At 37.4% G+C, this 18,690-nt stretch overlaps 1 protein-coding gene across 3 annotated transcripts in view; it reads right to left on the bottom strand.

Annotated features, from left to right (window-relative positions):
- Positions 1 to 18,690, bottom strand: part of PIAS1 (protein inhibitor of activated STAT 1) — a 112,869-nt gene that overhangs the window by 72,662 nt on the left and 21,517 nt on the right. For all 3 annotated transcript variants that reach the window (XM_054688323.1, XM_037502790.2, XM_054688317.1), the window contains exon 2: positions 4,195 to 4,639. In XM_054688323.1, the coding sequence (XP_054544298.1) occupies positions 4,195 to 4,639 (445 nt within the window). The remainder of the gene's footprint in view (positions 1 to 4,194; positions 4,640 to 18,690) is intronic.

Raw genomic sequence — 18,690 nt, 5'->3', positions numbered from 1 at the left:
AATATAAAAAAGAAAGAGTTGCTGTTGTTATGAAAACTAAGTTGAATGTTCTGCGAAGACAGGATAAAAGCAAGTTACTTTAAAAAATGCTATGGGATTAGGCAAGTTACATAACTATAAAAGAATTTTTTTTCAGTTATAACAAATTCTGTACTCAAAATGCTTAGTAAAAATCTTTAAATACCCTCACTGCCTTAAAGAATTTAAAACTGGGAAATCAGCAGTCTCAAATAAAACACTTGACTTTTATCAAAAGATTGGCAGGCGAATAATCATTAATATTTTACACTAAAGTTAAGATGCTTAAGTTATGATCAGATCATTTTCATCATCCATTTTATCAATTATCTACAGGCTGAAATTCAATTGGATAAAAGGGGATATTCTTCAGTAATCAACTACAGTACAATGGTTTAGAAATAATGCTCAATCTCTTTAACAAATAGTACTAGTACTAGGAAAACTGGACAGCCACTTGTAATAAAAGAATGACACTGGAACACTCTAACTCCATGCACAAAAATTAACTGAAAATGGATTAAAGATATAGACATGAGGCCTGCAACAATAAATATGAACAAGAAAACATTGGCGATTTCATGGTATCAATGATAAAGATATTTTTGGAGAGTCTATCAACAAGGCTAGGGAAATAAAAGCAAAAAGAAAAAAATTAGGATTATCTCAAATTAAAAAGTGTTTTCACAGCAAATGAAAATATAAGTAGATTAAAAATACGTTTTTTTCAACTTTAATGTATTTTATTTAGCCCTCTATATTCAAAATATGTCAGTATATAATGAATATGTTACTAATGAGCTATCATATACTATTTTTTGTACTTTTTGAGACCCTATATGTAGGGTCTTACTCTTAGAGCACAACTTAGTTTGGACTTGTGTTCCCTGTGCTCAGTGTCAGGGCCACCACAGAGCAGTGCAGACCCAAGGTCAAACTGTGGGCTTGGAGGAACTCAGCCTTCCAATGGGGTATTAAGTTCTGCTCCTCCAGAATCTCTCCCAGAGTGTTTATTAGGATAAAAGTTTAAAACATTAAAACAATGACATATAAGATTCTATGCAGGTATTATAGATACCGCTCTGTGAAGAGGAGGAGTCATTTTCCTCACCCCTACTTACATGTAGTGACCTTACATGTAGTGACCTACAAGTCCCAGTATACTATGACTGGACTTCCTGAGGGGGTTGAAAAGTTATTGGCAACTAGGAAATGAGTGGCCAGTTGAACCTATGTACAAGGCAGGAAGGCCAGCAGGTCACTCACTCTCTTGCTTTTCTAGTTTCAACTTGGACCTAGGGACTTGGAGGACACACGTTGAGGAAAGACATGTAGAGAGACTTGGAAGAGATACTTATAAGAAACATGTGGGTGAGAGATATACAGGGAGGCTGTCCTTGGCAGAGACAATGGCAGCCATTGTCTCGATTGTACTTTGATTTTGATTTGTGCTTTTCTCCTGCCTCAGCTCTCTGGGATCTGGCTAATCCCTTTCCTGTGGTTCCCTGCCAGAAGGTACCTTAGATGTGTGGCAAGCTTTTAGGTCTCAGCAGCCCTGCTTTGGGCCAAATATGTTTGACTGGGCATTCTCCTACAAGGGGATAGGTATTTTTGGAGTTTTATTTGGAACAATCTTTCTTTTCTCTCTATGCACACTAATTCTATTAAAAATCTTTCATACTAAGAGTCTGCTTCCTTTGTCTTTGTATGTACAGATGGCCTTCCAAAGCATGTACCCCTTAACAGTCTGGGGGGTCCCTGGGTGCCCCTCAGTCACATGCTAATGTAGGTATAAAAAGACAGTGCAGACAATTAGAAAGAACATACAGCATATGTGTCCCAACAAAGTTATCTCAGTAAAAGTAATTTAAAATTCTCCTTTTTTTAAAGATTTATTTATTTATGCATACAAGAGCTGAGGTACCGGCCAGAGATGCAAGGCGGGGGTGGGGAGTTTGAGAGGATTAACCAGAGACAGAGTAGGGAACAGAACAGGCAGAATGAAATACACTGAAATACACTGCTGAGGGGAGCAGTGGGCAAGACAGGAGAGGTCTGCTTCGCCCTGTGGGTTTCTCTCTGGCTGGCTGGGGATGGAACTTGTGCTGCAGAGGCTGCAGATCACTTCACAGCATGGTGCTTAACCCCTTGTGCCACCAGGGAGGCTTGAAAATTCTCTTAAGTCTAATTAAATTATCCAATATAACCAAGATGATGTTCAGTTTGAATTTCTACTCTCCATAACAAGATTTAGATACATATGGAAGTATCATCTATTCATACTGTTATTTGGAAGTTATATCAGTGGAAATTAAAACAGCAAAATACATTAATTATTAAGAACAGATGAATATCTGAGAACTGGAAATCAATAAAAGCCACCATTTTTTCCTTTTAAGTTTTAGCTGAAAATTTTGTCTTTTAACAGAGAACATTTACATTGTGGATTGGTATGTAGTCTTTTTTTTTTTTTTCTAAGATTTATTTATTCATGCATACAAGAACTGCGGTATAGGCCAGATGTGCAGGAGGGTGAGAGGATTCACCAGAGACAGAGCGGGGAACAGAACAGGCAGACTGACTGAAGCACACTGCTGACGGGAGCAGCAGGCGAGACAGGAGTCGTCTGCCATGCCATGTGGAATTCTCGGCTGGCCGGTATGTAGTCTTTAATAAGAAATGAGCTAGAAAATATATATATATATATATATATATATATATGTATGGACATATATGTGTACACATACACACCCAACAAACCAAATGTGTGTGTACATATGCATGTGTGTATGTATATATGTAGCTTTTTATTAAATATGGATTTGTATCAACCCCTGTGTGCCTGTACACACACATACCACATAGACACTGAGGTGTCTATAATATAGCAATATGTCGAAAAAGGGAAAGTCATAGAATAGTATATATAATATGATTTCTTGTTAAAAAAACAAGAAACCTAGCTTGCTTGTACACGTAGTGTGCAGATATACTAAGCTGGAAAGGTCTTTAATGCTTTCATTTTTTATAAATATGTATGCTTTATAAGTATGTAGTAGGTTCTCAATAAAAGTTTTCTTACTATGGCTATTTTAAAATGTTATATAAAATCCATGTTGCTTGAAAATAACTTCTATGATCTTCATTTATTCAGGTAAATTTTGCTAAATATAACTAAAAACACTTTCCAATCCAAAAAATTTCAGTAAATGCTCTCAAAATTCACCGTTCACCAATCCCCAAGCTGAAATATTTAATATTTTGTAATAAGGATCAGCAAAATTTTCCTGTAAGACTCAGACAGTAAATATTTCAGTTTTTTCAGACATACATGGTCTCTATTATATATTCTTTTTTATTTATTTAGTTGCAACCCTTTAGGAATATAAAAAAAATTCTTAGTTCAGATCCACACAAAAACAGGTCATAGGCTGCACTGGCTTTGCCAGCCACAGTTTGGCAAACACTGATTTAATAAGAATGAACCAACATCTGGAAGTATGATATTTTAAATACATCATACCAAAGGCATTAGAGATAGGGTCAGTTTTATTCTACGTTAAATAAAGCATCAGTATAGCAACTAAAGTGACAAGCTAATACATTGAATTCTATTAATATGCTAGATGGTAATTAGATGGGAAAACACAACAAATAAAATTTCAAGTGATTTGTTTTACAGACCATGATCATGTGTGTACCTGCAAAGCAGATATATCCACTTGAAAGTCAGTTCAAACTGAAATAATACACATTGAACCTCAAATCTTCTTTTGTAATAATTAAAACTATTTACCCATTTAAATAATCTCAACTTGTTAGTCATTTGTTTTCGATATCATCAACCCCTGAAAATTAAGAACTGAATTCAGAGGTTTAGACTTTTCAATTTAGAAGAGTATTGTAAAATATTGATGAACAATCTAAAATTACTGTACTTTTCTGAAACATTTTAGTATTTACTATGTAAGCAACCAGTACTGGGAACTTGACTAAGTCTTATTTTCCTTTGTCTAAAGATAGCTTTTCTGTATTTGTTTTCATCTAAAATTGAAAGATCCTTTTTGTCATCTAGATGTTACTACCAAAAGCAAATTTCATTACAAACAGCTGTCAAATTCAAAGGCTTAAGTGAAAATTTATTCCCCCCAAATAACCATTATAAAATAATCTTACCTAGACTGGTGGGTTTTATCAGTTCATCCAATAAATCATAAAAAGGTAATTTTTGAAGTTTTATATCCGGATGGACTGGATGAAGAGCTGATGTAAGATGTGGGAGTTCCAGTTCATGTTTAGGTCCCAGAAGAGAAACAGGGAGTAACGGTGATGATGCAGGGTGACCATCGTAAGTGAGTTGTGGAATGGTAGATGGAGACAAAGTTGCTGGCATAGGACTTGTATGTACGTTGGGGATGGACAAGTCCGCGGGTGTCATGATTTTCTGGGGGAACCGCCGCCTATAGAGTTCTTTAATTTTCATTTGTACAGCAGGACTGCAGCCAGCCTTTAGCAAATGCAGGGCTTTTGTGAGAAGTTCGTGTTTGCGTCCGTGCTTGTTTCTCCCAGCGTAGCCCAACAGTACTTGGAGTTCAGAAACTCTAAGGCTCATAACCATTTGCTTAGAGACAAAACAAAATGTAATACATTAGTATTCCAGTAATATAATTTGCAATATTAAGCAATACTTTATTACAACCTTTTCTCCTTGTGGGTTGCTTAAAGATCGCTCATTTACAGTCAATCCTAGTTACTTCAAACTTAAAAGTTAATCATTTAACATAAGTAACTAAAGAAATTAAAAATTAATACCCATAAATTCACTAACTTCTACCCACGGTTATGAAAAATGTAAAACAAAATATGCACCAAGTGGGACCATATCTCATCTCATTCCACTGTTTTGGAAAAAACTGTCAGGTATTTATCAAGCACACTTACTAAGACTCCAGGAGAGTGCTATGTGGATGGTAAAATATAATGAGCTAACTTTGTTTTCTTGGGGAAATTCTATAAGTATATATGAAACACACAAACAGCCCACCTCAAACACCAGATGTGGGCAAAATATAAATAATATATCATGAAGTATTATATTTGATATTTTCATATGAAGCATTGCTTAATCTTAACAGATCCATAAGGCATTAGTCTTCCTCTTTACACATAAATAAACCAGTTCAGAAAGGTTAAATAACATACCTAAGGTCACAGAGTTACTAAATAGCAGTCAGGATTCAAATCCAGATATATGTATTTCTAAAGCCCATGCTTTTTCCACTAACCCATTAGGAAAAGGACAGAGCTATAAATATTATTGACCCCACTCATTCCACACACAAGTTTTGACTTTAAAAAGCCCAGGAATTGGGCCTCCCCGGTGGCGCAGCGGTTGAGCGCTGGGTTGAGAAGCTGCCCGCGGCTTCTGTGGCGCCGGTTCGATCCCCGGCTGCTCCCCGGCCACCGGAGGAGGGTCCCACATGGCGCACAGACCTCTCCTGCCGCCCGCTGCTCCCCTCAGCAGTGTACTTCGGTCCTTCTGCCTGCTCTGCTCCCCGCTCTGGCTCTGGTGAATTCTCTCACCCTCCCGCGCTTCTGACTGTACCCAGTGCATGTATAAACAAAACAAACAAACAAACCAGCAAACAAATAAATAAAGCATGCCTCTATAAAAAAAAAAAAAAAAAAAAAAAAATGTTAAAAAAAAAAAAAAAAAAAAAGCCCAGGAATTTCATCTACTTGCCACTAATATATAAGGCTACAGTAAAGAAATCTACTTAATTGTGTTTAACTCCATGTTCCCAAATTTTTGTCACAGTTTCTCCCTCCCTCCACCCCAACTACCAATAGGAAATGCCCATGGATGGATACCAATCTTCTCTTTTAAAGCAGAGGAAAACGGAATCCAAAAAGAAGAAATGGCTTACCCAGGATCACACAGCTATTAATAGCAGAATTCTGACCTTGCTGTGACTGACACCAGTGTTAGGATGTGAAGACACATGTAAGCCTACCATATACTCTCTATTTCCACAACTGTAAGCTACCTCCCCAAATTCACCACCATGTCCTGTGACAACATGCTCCCAAGCCAATCCACCAAAAGTTATTTGCAAGTTGCAAAAATAATAAATAAAATGACAAAAAAGTATATAAAATGCTTTACATGTAATACAGCTGGCTAAGCAAGGATATATGAACCCTTCCCCTAATTCTCTATCCTGGGAAATGCTTGTTGTAAGCCCAAAGTCCAGCTTTTTGTCAGTCTTGTTCATTACACCTAGCAGAACTAATGACTTCTCCTCAATTACTCTCACTGGACATTTTTCATATTTTTTATTTTAGTACTTAGCCTGTTGTATTGTAATTTTCTGTTTATACAAGTGATTCCATGACCAGATTGAGGTCCTCGAGGGCACAAGACCATGCAACCCTCAGCATCTAATATTAGGGTCTGACAACAGTAATGCCTGGGCCAGTAACCCTGGGTGAATGAAAAAGAAGAAAGTCACACCTAAAAAAGAATGTTGAGCGTGGAATCTCCAGTGATAAGTTAAATATATAGCTATAATATAAATCCACATGAACTCCTAAACTCTGAAGTTCCATAGAAGGTATGCAAAGATATATATAAAATAGACCTTAAAAATAAATTCTACCCCAAATCCTATAAATGTTTTTCTTTTTAAATAAGAGATAAAATAATTACTAACTACAAAGTCTGCAGAATATCAATTTCTCCCTACTCTCCAAAATGCCCTGAGTACAAAATAGTTTTAAATATTTTCATTACTTATTTTAAAAAGAACAGAGAAAATTAGAAAATTTTAAAAAATAAAAAGAACGGGGACTTCAACAGAAAAGCACTATGAATAAGTAAGCTTCTACTTTTAAAGAAAGAGCACAAATTATACTTTAAAGATTAGAAGTTAAAAAACTTAAGTTGGATGTGCCTCCCCTGGTGGCGCAGCAGTTGAGTGCTGGGCTGCGAAGCTGCCCGCAGCCTCTGCAGCGCAGGTTCGATTCCTGGCCGCCAGGGAGGGTCCCACATGGCACGACAGACTTCTCCTGCCACGCCCGCTGCTCCCCTCAGCAATGTATTTTGTCACTCTGCCTGCTCTGTTTCCCGCTCTGGTGAATTCTCTCACCCTCCCGTGCTCCTGACTGTACCCAGTGCTTGTATAAATAAATAAACAAATCTTTAAAAAAAAAATAGAAAGAAAACTTGGCTAACGCAATGAAAGGGGGAGGATAATAAATACAAAAAAAAAAAAAACAAGTTGGATTTGGTCACATGTTCTTTGTTTTACAGAGAAAACAGTACAAATTTCAGAAAGAGAAAATTGTCTTTCCATTTCATTTCAACCCCATTCTCCTTAGTCAAAAACAAACAAAACCAAAAATTCAATGATTACCATAAATTCTTCACTGAAGGAATCTTTTGTCTTTACTTTATGGGCATACAGATTTAAATGCAGAACACATGTATTCTTGTCCTAGTTTTGTGGAAAATACACTGATAATTCACATAAAATAAAATTTCTTGCTTGATCAAAAGAAAAAAGTTAACGTAACAGAATTTTGTTTTTACAGGATGCATAATTAACCATCACAATTAGGAAGTAGGTATTCTCATAACAAGGTGGTCCCCAGGAAAGGGGGAGGTTCCCTGTCCCACCCAAGGGAGGGTGGAGCTGAGCAGGGAGAGGAGAAGCTGCAGAAGAGACTGAGGAAGGAAGCAGGATGGAGCCAGGAGACCTGGAGGAGGCGCATGGAGCCTAGAGACACGTGAAGAAACTGCGCTTGTCTTTTGGTCGTGGACTGGGTGACACAGATGTCGGTGAGACCCATAGGGAGGTGACAATGGCAGCTTTTATCTTAATGTTGATTTTGCTCTTTTCCTTCCGGGCTTGTCTGGTTGTTTCTGACCCTTTTCTGTGGGTCCCCACTGGAAGATGCTTTAGACTTGTGGCAGGCTTTGGGGCCTTGTTCCGGGCCAATCCCATATGGATGGACTTTTACCCACGAGGGGATGGGTAACTTTGGGTGCTTCATTTAGAAACTAGACTCTTTGCCTTTCCTGTATGGTTTCCTAGTTTTATTAAAGTTCCTTCCCATTAAAGTCTCATATGTTTTGTGTTGATGCGGCGGATGGCAGAACCCATTTAGAATAGGCAGGTTTGCGGGGTTTGGGCTGCCCCTCTCCCTGCCCTATAACATTCTCACTTTACAGATGGGAAAAGGAGGCCTAGCATGATTAATTCTTTTGCCTATATGAGGGCAATGTGGCTGCGACATGTCACCCACTGATCATTAGGGCTGACTGTCTGATATGGCTGGCTGAGCAGATGACCCCTCCCTCACCGCTCCTTGAGCCATCCTCCTGAAGCTGCACACAATGAATAGTGAAGAAAGAGGCCCGCCCTTCCTGAGAAGAGACAGCCCATTCAGAGAAGGATATGCGTAGCTGCTCTCCCCTGCTAGGAGCACCAAACAAGCTCTCAAGAAACTTGTTCAATGCTCTGCTTTTAGATTGACACTGTCTTTTACAGAAACAATCCAAGTGCCTTTTAATTAGGAAACAGAAAAACTCTTTCAAAGATTAACTTATTTAATAGTCAATCTCTGTACCAAGTTACAAAATTTGGGCTCTGAAAAAATTCTGCATTTTATATCAGGTATCGTGAAAGACAAGGTGTTATCTATTGCTTTTGGAGCAACTATTGCATACACACTCTTAAGGACTGTAATAAGCATGCTGTATTTTTAAACACTAAATAAGGAGGGACGGGAAACACTAACATCTGAAACATCACTCAACAAAAAGCTTCAGAGAAGCATAGAGCAGTCAATTCACAATATAAAGTGTTGACAACAAAGAGGGAAACTAAACACTTAAATCTGAGATGTTGAAATGCAATATATTTTAATCTGCCATGTGGTTTAAAATCTCCATTTGTTAGCACTACAACAAAATGAATATTTATAACGAAGAATAACAAACCACCACTACTACTAGAAATCATTACCTCCTCAGAGAACATTCTGCTGACTTTACATCCCCAAATTATACAGTTCTCAGAATCCTAGGGAATTTAGAATGCTTGAGAAATAAATATATATATTCTACAAAAGTGCTCTGTGAAGGCTATCTTTTTAAAATTGATTTTTTAACTCTGAAAGACATGTACCTGTTTTTACAAGAAAAAGAGATGACCCTCATCAGACCCCCATTTTGCATATCGCTGAAGCAACTCTTTTCAAGTCTTTTTAGTTATTTCTTCTGGCAGTTTATACTACATTCTCTATAGTAGGTCTATATAACTAAATTTTTTCTTTTTAGAAAAATGGTTTAACTCTGCTACATCTCCTCTCTTGCCCATTTTCCCATAATGATTTTGATTTCATTAATCACTGGTGTTTACATTATTACTACGTCTGTAAATAACTGTCACAGCTGGGCCAAAGTGCATCATGTTTATTCTTCTGTTTTTTGCTCAACATTACTTTCCTTATACTTAGTAATTGCATCATTTTGTGTTTGCTTACTTTTCACCTCAAAAATCTGCTTAAACATGTAACATTCCTCTCAACATAGTCAATCAAACATACTAAACATATCTCTGCTATAATTTCTTTATATATATTTATTTTTTTAAGATTTATTTATTTATTTATGCAAGCACTGGGTACAGTCAGAAGCGCAGGAGGGTGAGAGGATTCACCAGAGCCAGAGCGGGGAACAGAACAGGCAGAGTGACTAAATACACTGCTGAGGGGAGCAGCAGGCTGCAGGAGAGGTCTGCGCCCCATGTGGACCCTTGCTGGTGGCCAGGGATCGAACCGGCACTGCAGAGGCTGCGGGCAGCTTCACAGCCCAGCGCTCAACTGCTGCACCACCAGGGGAGGCCCTGTTGTAATTTCTTTTAAAAAATATACCACCTATAGCCCTTCATCAGGTTCCAGTTTGAACTGCTTGCTTTCTAGGCTTGGTACCAGCTATGATCACAGAATTTCCCTTTAGCTTATACTGTGAATTCCCTTATCTCTCCTTCCCTATTGAACCTCCTGCTTGTTTGCTCCCACTTCATCTTTCTTGCTTCTCTCTTTCCAGTATGGCATTTCTTTTTTTTTTAATTTAAATATTTTATTTTATATAATTCTTACATATTTTTTCATCTTTGCACAATGTATGCATTTTCATTTTGGTTATATTCCCCATACAATTGCAAACCTCCCCCCCTTATTTTAACTCTAGTCCTTCCTTTCCCGGCCCCTCCCTCCCCTCCTCCCCTCCACCTCACCCCCCTAGTGTGTCTCTGGTTTATAGTTGCTTGTTGATTTTGATTTTTACTTTGTATTGATTAGTCTTTTTCCTGGTCTCTTATCTAGGTTTTCTAAATTCCTGCTATGAGTGAGGCCATCCGGTATTTTTCTTTTTCCAGTATGGCATTTCTTTCACTAGCTTCCTGAAAGGGGACATGGCAATTACATTTTTAAATTCCTTGTACTGTCTAAAAATATCTTCATTTACCTGTACTTAATAACTGAGCTAGTCAGGGAGCATGTTCTGTCCAAATTTTGAAGTCTTTTTCTTCTGGCTTGCAGTGTTGCTGTTAAAAAGCCTAGCACCTCTCTGATCCCCAATCTTTCATATGCCCCTTAAGTTTTTTTTCTTCTTTTTTAACTTTACTATATATTTTAAATTTTATATATATTTTTACATCATTTTTCATTTTTGCACAATGTATGCATTTTCATCTTGGTTATAGTCCCCATACAATTTCCAACCCCCTTGTTTTGATCCTACTCCATTCTTTTTTTTTCCCTTTTTTTAATAATTTATTTATTTATATATGACATTATATATATATATTTTATATTATATATATTTTATATATGCTATATATTTTACTTTGTTCATTTTTTAATAATAAATTTTATTTTTATATTCCCCATACAATTGCAACTCCCTTATTTTGACCCCAAGCCCTCCCCTCCCGCCCCCTAACCCCCATAGATTGTCTCTGGTTCATAGTTTTTTGTTGATTTTGATTTTCACTTTCTTATAGTTATTCATTTTCCTGGTCCCTTATTTAAGTTTTCTAGATTCCTGCTATGAGTGAGACCATCTGGTATTTTTCTTTTTCTTTCTGGCTTATTTCGCTGAGCATGATCCCTTCCAGCGCCATCCATGTTGCTGCAAATTGCATGTGTTTATCTTTTTTGAATGCTGAGTAATATTCCAATGGTGTATATGTACCACATCTTCTTGATCCAGTCATCTATTTTTGGGCATTTGGGTTGTTTCCAATGCTTAGCTATTGTAAATAGTGCTGCTATAAACATTGGGGTGCAGGTGCTCTTTGGAATTGATGTTTCTGTGTCCTTTGGAGGCATGCTTTATTTATTTGTTTGCTGGTTTGTTTTGTTTGTTTTGTTTATACATGCACTGGGTACAGTCAGAAGCGCGGGAGGGTGAGAGAATTCACCAGAGCCAGAGCGGGGAGCAGAGCAGGCAGAAGGACCGAAGTACACTGCTGAGGGGAGCAGCGGGCGGCAGGAGAGGTCTGCACGCCATGTGGGACCCTCCTCCGGTGGCCGGGGAGCAGCCAGGGATCGAACCGGCGCCACAGAGGCCGCGGGCAGCTTTGCAACCCAGTGCTCAACCGCTGCGCCACCGGGGAGGCCCGTTTCTGTGTCCTTTGGGTAAATACCTAGGAGTGGAATTGCTGGATCATATGGAAGCTCTATATTTAGTAGGTCCAGAAATCTCCACACAGCTCTCCATAGTGGTTGGACCAGTTTGCACTCCCACCAACAGTGCAGAAGAGTTCCTTTTTCTCCACACCCTCGCCAGGGTGTGTTGTTGCTAGTTTTTTTTAATATGTGCCATTCTCACTGGTGTAACATGGTATCTCATGGTAGTTTTGATTTGCATTTCCCTGATTACAAGTGATGTTGAACATTTTTTCATATGCCTGTTGGCCATTTGCATTTCCTCTTCAGAGAAGTTTCTTTTTAGCTCTTCTGCCCATTTTTTGACTGGATTATTTTCTTTGTTGTTGTTGAGTCTCATCAGCTCTTTGCAGATTTTTGTGATCAGTCCTTTATCATTAGTGTTGTGTGCAAAAATGTTCTCCCAGTTGGTGGGGTTTCTCTTTGTTTTTGTTATTGTCTCTTTGCTGTGCAGAAGCTCTTTAATTTGATGTAGTCCCAGCTGTTTATCTCTGCCTTCACCATCACTGCTTTGGGTGATGTGTCTATAAAGATGTCTTTGATGTGAATATCACGTAGTGTTTCACCTATATTTCCTTCTATGCCCCTTAAGTTTATAGAAGCCTCTCATAAAATGTTGTGAAGGTTCACAATGTCATGTCTTAGGATTGGGTTGGTTTATTTAAATGTATGAATGATAACTGTAGAGACTTCAAATTTTAGAGCTGCATGTTCTTCAGTTACTACTGAAGTTTTCTTACAGTAATCTTTCTTCTACTTTTTCTATCCTCTTTCTTGCATACCTATTATTTAGATACTGATCTTACTATCTGATGCTGATTCTTAAACTGATCTAATTTTCCTTTGCCCCATTTTCTTTTTTGCATTTTACATCCCTTGTCTTTCAGCTTTATTTTCTGGGAAATTTCCTCCAATTTATCTTCTAACCCTTCTAATAAAAATTTTAATTTCCTTGAGATCTTCTTTTTATTGCTTTCCTTTTCTTTTCTCTTTTTCCTAAATCTTGTTCTCATTTTGCATGAATGTAATATCTTCTTTATTCTCTGGGAATATAAATATATTGTGTATTTGGCAGTGTTGTTTTCTTCTGCTCCCTGCACTATCTCTATAACCTGAGTTCTTTTTTGCTATTTGTGTTGGTCTGTCATTCATACTTGATGTTTTTCTTAAATAAGAGGCTGTATATTTATACCTAAGAGTAACACACTAAAAAGATGGTTGGAAGATATGTGAGTGAACAGAGTAGGGTATTTCATTCTAGAATGACCAGAGAAGAACCCGGCTATTTTGAGAACTCCTTTTTTCTGATCACTTTTAATAGAAAGGAATTCTCCAATCTTCAGCTTTGGCAGTGTAAGGTTGCCTTCTAGTGTTCTCAGGGCAGAGTAAGGGAATGGTGAGAGTGGAAGCAGAGGCCCTCACCATTCAATAAAACATTTCCCTTAAAATCCTTTTCATGAATGTAAAACTTTACAAACACATATGTAAACATATATATCTATCTAAATGTGTGTATGCATATATATAAAACATTATTCCAACTACAGAGACAGACAATATTCTGAGAATGATAAACACTCAAACATTATCAACAAGTATTATAGACAGAGTGCTTTTGCAATTAAATTGAAAGTGCCAGTTTTATTGTTTCATTAGCTATGACCTCACATTATTAAAGGTCATATCTAAATCGTGAATAAGAATTAGGCACTTCCTGTTTAACAACATAATTATTCTCATTCACACATCCTACTGCAGTGGTTTGAAGGATTAGTCATACAGCAGACTCCATATTATGAATCTTTATCTGGATTCAATTTATAATCAGCTGTAAATCAGAATGAATTCTGAAGACAGACAAAATAGGGATTTAACAATGTCATAATATTTCATTTATACTTTTTGTTTTCCCTCCACAAAAGCAAAGAAAAAATTTTACAATTGCATACATTAAAGTCTGTACAGTAGGACAAAAAATATTTTTATTTTCAAAGTCAGGTTCTTCATTCAATGGACTGACTTCTGGATCATTCCTAATCCTCTCCATTTGAAATAGTTAATAAGCAGTTGTTAGATTAGCAACTTGTCAACAATGTCCAGTTCAACCAGAAAACCTAGTTAGACAGTTTCTACTACTAAAGCAACACACCAGGCTGGGTACATACTTCTCCATAATCTTGTTCGACCCAATTTCTCATCTTTATTTCTCAATACAAGATAACTGAAAAATGATCAACAGTGCCTCTACTCCTTACACGATCATCTTGCTCCTCTCCGGGTCTCTATTCCACTACATGGATTGCACTGAGCTCCCACAGCATGACGATACAGAGCTCTCGTTTTCTTTTAAGCAAAATATAAAGTTAAACCCTGTTGAAATGGTATGCCATGACTGTTTTTTGATGGGTAATTTAAACATCACCCCCATTTATGTATTACCACATTTCATGAAACATGGGCAATGTTCTTAAAAACACTTTCCAGATGATAACCTGGAGACTAAAAATAGCAATCCCAACTCAGAACATTTTAAAATCTGGATAAAGTACTTAAAATAAAAAAGACAAAGTAACTGAAAAGCTTAGTTTAAAATTCTCACACATAGCCAAGCTTTTTATGCAGACAGGAAAATATGACTAAGTAAAGAGCTGCTATGCACACAAATGTTCAACAAATGCCTTTTGGGTCAATGCACTGCACCTAACCATGCATGTACATAGTGGGAATCTAGGAACAATGAGCACATAGAGAAGGCTGTCTTCAGAGAGAGACACACACATAAACATCCTATTAGTTCACTTCTCAAGTTACTGAAAACCTACTTTGTGCCAGGTAGTGTATTAAAAAATACAGTGGAGTATATATAGAATTTGTGTTCTACTACTGACTTTACTACTAACTTATAGAATCAGAATCTTCTCAGAGTCTGATTCCTCACTTCAAAAAAATGAGAGATTAACTAAAAGTTCCCAAAGAATTCTTTAAAATGTCAAAATTTGATAATGGTCTTGTTATAGGGCAGCCCCGATACAAAACGGGGTGCCTGACTGTGGGCCCTCACCCGCGCAAGGAATGTTACTTTGGGCTGGTCAACCGCAGGTGTAACTTGGAAACCACATTGGGCGCCAAACTGTTATAGGGCAGCCCCAATACAAAACAGGGTGCCTGACTGTGGGTCCTCACCCGCGCGCTTAAAAGGACTTATCAATGCTCTATTGCAGGCACATGCGAAAGGTTAATAAAAGGTTTATTTACAAGGGAAGGGGAAATGAGGAAATGTACAGCTCAGGGAGAAAAGTGGGAGACAAAGTTTGAAATGAGTCCTACCCAATCCGCCGATCTGGAATCCCAAATGGCACTCTGAGAGCTGGCTGCAAGGCAGGAGCCATGAAGCCAGGAGGCAAGCGACAGCGAGCCCACCCAAGGCCTACGTGTTTGGTTTTTATATCCAACCTGGCTGCTTAACTCCACCCTCAGGTTCCAGCCACCTTCCTTTTGGTGGTGATGGGATTTGTCTTTCCCAATGTCTTGATGGCTTTAGTCTGGAGTGGGAGTGGAGTCCACAAAGCCTGTATGGGATTAGCTCAGGACATCATTTCCCGCTAACAGTCTAACTCTAGTAAATGAAATTATTCTTTTTATTCTTCTACTTTTCTATAATCTGTACAGTCAATGAAATCTGTGTTTCTATATTAGCAATGTTTTCAATTAAAATTTTAAGTGGGTTCACAGAATAAAAATGATAAACATAATATATGTTAAGTATTTATAATATTCCAATTACACTAGTTATAGTAAACAAGATTATCTTATTTAACCTTCACATGAACCCAAGAAAAAGACCATTATTATTTCCACTATATGGGAAAGAAAACTGATGCTACACCTGATGCTAATCAGTAAATAAGTAATGGAGACAGGGTTCAAACCTGTCCTCAAACCCCAGTGGCTAAGCTCATAACCTCAAACAATGTATGTGTCTTGTCACAGATCTCAGGGCAGGGTATGTTATTATACTGGGACAGGGGCACTAAATGACAGTTAAAGAATTTAAACTGTACATAGTGATCAAGTCATAGAGTAAACACATAATTGGAAGCAGTAAAATTAGACTAAAATAGTGTTTAAAATTATTCAAGTAGCCACCTATAGGATAGATGAAACAAGAAAAGCCCAAGAGGGGCCTCCCCGGTGGCACAGGGGTTAAAGTTTCAGCACTATCAAGATATCGCCAGCCACTTCAGCTTGAGTGCTATCACCAAGAAGGACTTGTGACAGAGGAAATAAAAATAGGACTAAAGAAAAACTGCAGGTTGCATTCATATTCTAGCTATAGGTGCATCTTTTAAAAGTTAGTATCTATTATGACCATGAAAACAAGCATTATTCACTTTTCAAATAAAATATGGAATGTAAAAAGTTAAGAAGGGCTTTAAGAAACTTAAGAGTCCGTCATATTCCAAAAAGATTTGAATATTCTTTCCCAACTCATCTACCACCCAAAAACAAAGAGAATTATTGCACCTGCACTTGCAGATACCATTTCACCTAATTTAAGTTTCAAACAAGGTAAGAAGTAGGAAAGAAACAGTGTACTCTGAGGGGAAATTAAAAAACCTAAAAGGAGGAAGAAAACAAGTATCAACCCAAAAAAAATGGGGCGGGAAATGTATTCTAAAACTAAACAAAGTCTTTCAATCATAGCCTTCAATCTTGGTCCCAGAAAAGATTAAGGAAAGTAACAGAACTCCTTCAGAGTAACATGTGTAACATACTCAAGGTTACAGAGTGGTGGAGCTCAGACTCAAAAGTCAGATGCCAAAGTTGACAATTAAAGATACTTGAGATAATGTGAAAATGTTTTTGGAAACAGTGAAATCACAGGATATATAACATAAAACTTCAGAGCTCTTCTTGTCCAATTCTCCATCTAATACACATGAAGCTTTACTGTAACTTCTATGCATAATGGTGCCCCAGCCTCTGCTGAAATTGCTAATAGAATTCACAAGCTAACCTTAAAACAGCCTATAATATCTAAAAGCTCTATAAATCAAAATTTTCTTTTCACTCGATCTAAAATTTTGTCCTGTTGGTATACCATAGTTTATTCTTACAATATGTCAAGAGTTCTTGTTCTACATCTGGCTTGGTTCCTAGACCCTTCCCACCATGATCACTCTTCTCTGGGAATTCTGCAGTCTATGGTACTAATTTTGAAAACAGAAGCATTAATAACCTCTCTTATTATGAGCACTATATTCTACTAATGTAGCCTAATAAGGCATTCACATTTTGGGTGATTAGTTTGTTTTCTTTGGGCAAGGGGAAGGATGTGGTATGTGATATAAGCTTTTGTTTCAGCAAGGAGGGGGAGTTGTAAGTTACTGGTATTAAATCTGCAGTTAACTAAAACCTTTACTGATTTTTTTTTTTTTAGGTGGCTGTTTTTTTTTTTTTTTTTGAATGGCTGTTAAGTTAAACCTTACGCTCTAATACAATTATTTTAATTTAAAAGTACAACTTTAGTGCTGTTTTTTTTTTTTCCAGTTTATCATTCCACTCTTTCAAAATCCTTTGAAGAACTGTACCTTACATCCTCTATTGTAGCACTTAGCACAGTGTGGATCAGAGATTTTCTAGTCTGTGTCTTTCCCTGGACTTTGAGCTTTTCAAGGACAAGCACTTATCTCCATATCACCTGTGCTAAGTATAGTACATGACACATAGTAAGTAAGTGCCCAAGAGATGGTGGCGATGAACTAACTTCCTTTGTTTCTGTCATCTAACTTCTCCCCAGTTTTGTGGCATATGCAAAATCTGAGAGTTCTACCTCTTAAATATTCATAGATGACCCTTAAAACTTGGGATATAACATGGGCAAAACTACAGCACCCCAGGGGCACATCATAAGAGACTGCCTCCCAGTAATGATAAGTTTAAGGTTACAAATGAGAATGATTCTTCAATTACTTAGGAGTCAGATGACTGTTTTCCCCCAATTTTAACATAATTACTCAATAAACACTGCCAGGGTATATAGGAAAATAATTAAGGTTATTGTCCAGAATTGATTTATAGACTTCATAAGAAAACAAGCTTAGAAAGAGATATACACAAATGCTCTAAAAGCCCTAGGAATGATCACTCTCAAAATACAGAGAAATATTAAATAGGAAAAAAAAAAAGATAGCAGGAAAAAGCTATACAAGTCTTAAAATGACACCTTGCTTAAGCACTTTTAAATTCCATCAGAAATCTATTAATAATATCCCCACCCTTTTCTATACAGGATACTTTCACCTAGCTATTTTATTTGTTACAGATAAGACAAGTTTACAACAAAAACACGCTTCATTCTGAAAACTGCTAACCTACTACAAAATCTACACAGATCATTATCTTCAAAAGAGATCATTATGACATTTGCATGCATAATTATAATGAAGGCATGTATAAGAAAATATTCATATTCTCTCCTGAGAAATTCTATTAATATACATAAAAATACATTTGAAGATGAGGCCCATGAAAGCAGAAGATCAAAAATGTGGAGACAAGCTCTGTAACAAAGGAGAAAGAAGTCCTATCACTACATCTTAAGTCTAAAATGATAAATAAAGGAAGAAACAAACACAGGCAATTTGTCCTTTGGCAGAAATAACATGGAAAGCCTTAAAAATTCAATATTAATGTTCAATCCTCAAGGTTTCCCTAATAACAAAACTGCAGTATTTTTCAGGAAAATGTAATTGAGGTTCTATCATTTTAAAACTGCAAATTGGGGCCTCCCTGGTGGCGCAGAGGTTGAGCGCAGGGTTGCGAAGCTGCCCGCAGCCATGCAGCACCGGTTCGATCCCCGGCTGCTCCCCGGCCACTGGAGGAGGGTCCCGCATGGCGCGCAGACCTCTCCTGCCGCCCGCTGCTCCCCTC

The sequence above is a fragment of the Talpa occidentalis genome, unplaced genomic scaffold (genome assembly GCF_014898055.3).
Source record: "Talpa occidentalis isolate TD23 unplaced genomic scaffold, MPIMG_talOcc4v2.1 talOcc4.11, whole genome shotgun sequence".
NCBI lineage: Eukaryota > Metazoa > Chordata > Mammalia > Eulipotyphla > Talpidae > Talpa > Talpa occidentalis.
This window is presented reverse-complemented; position numbering and strand designations above follow the sequence as displayed.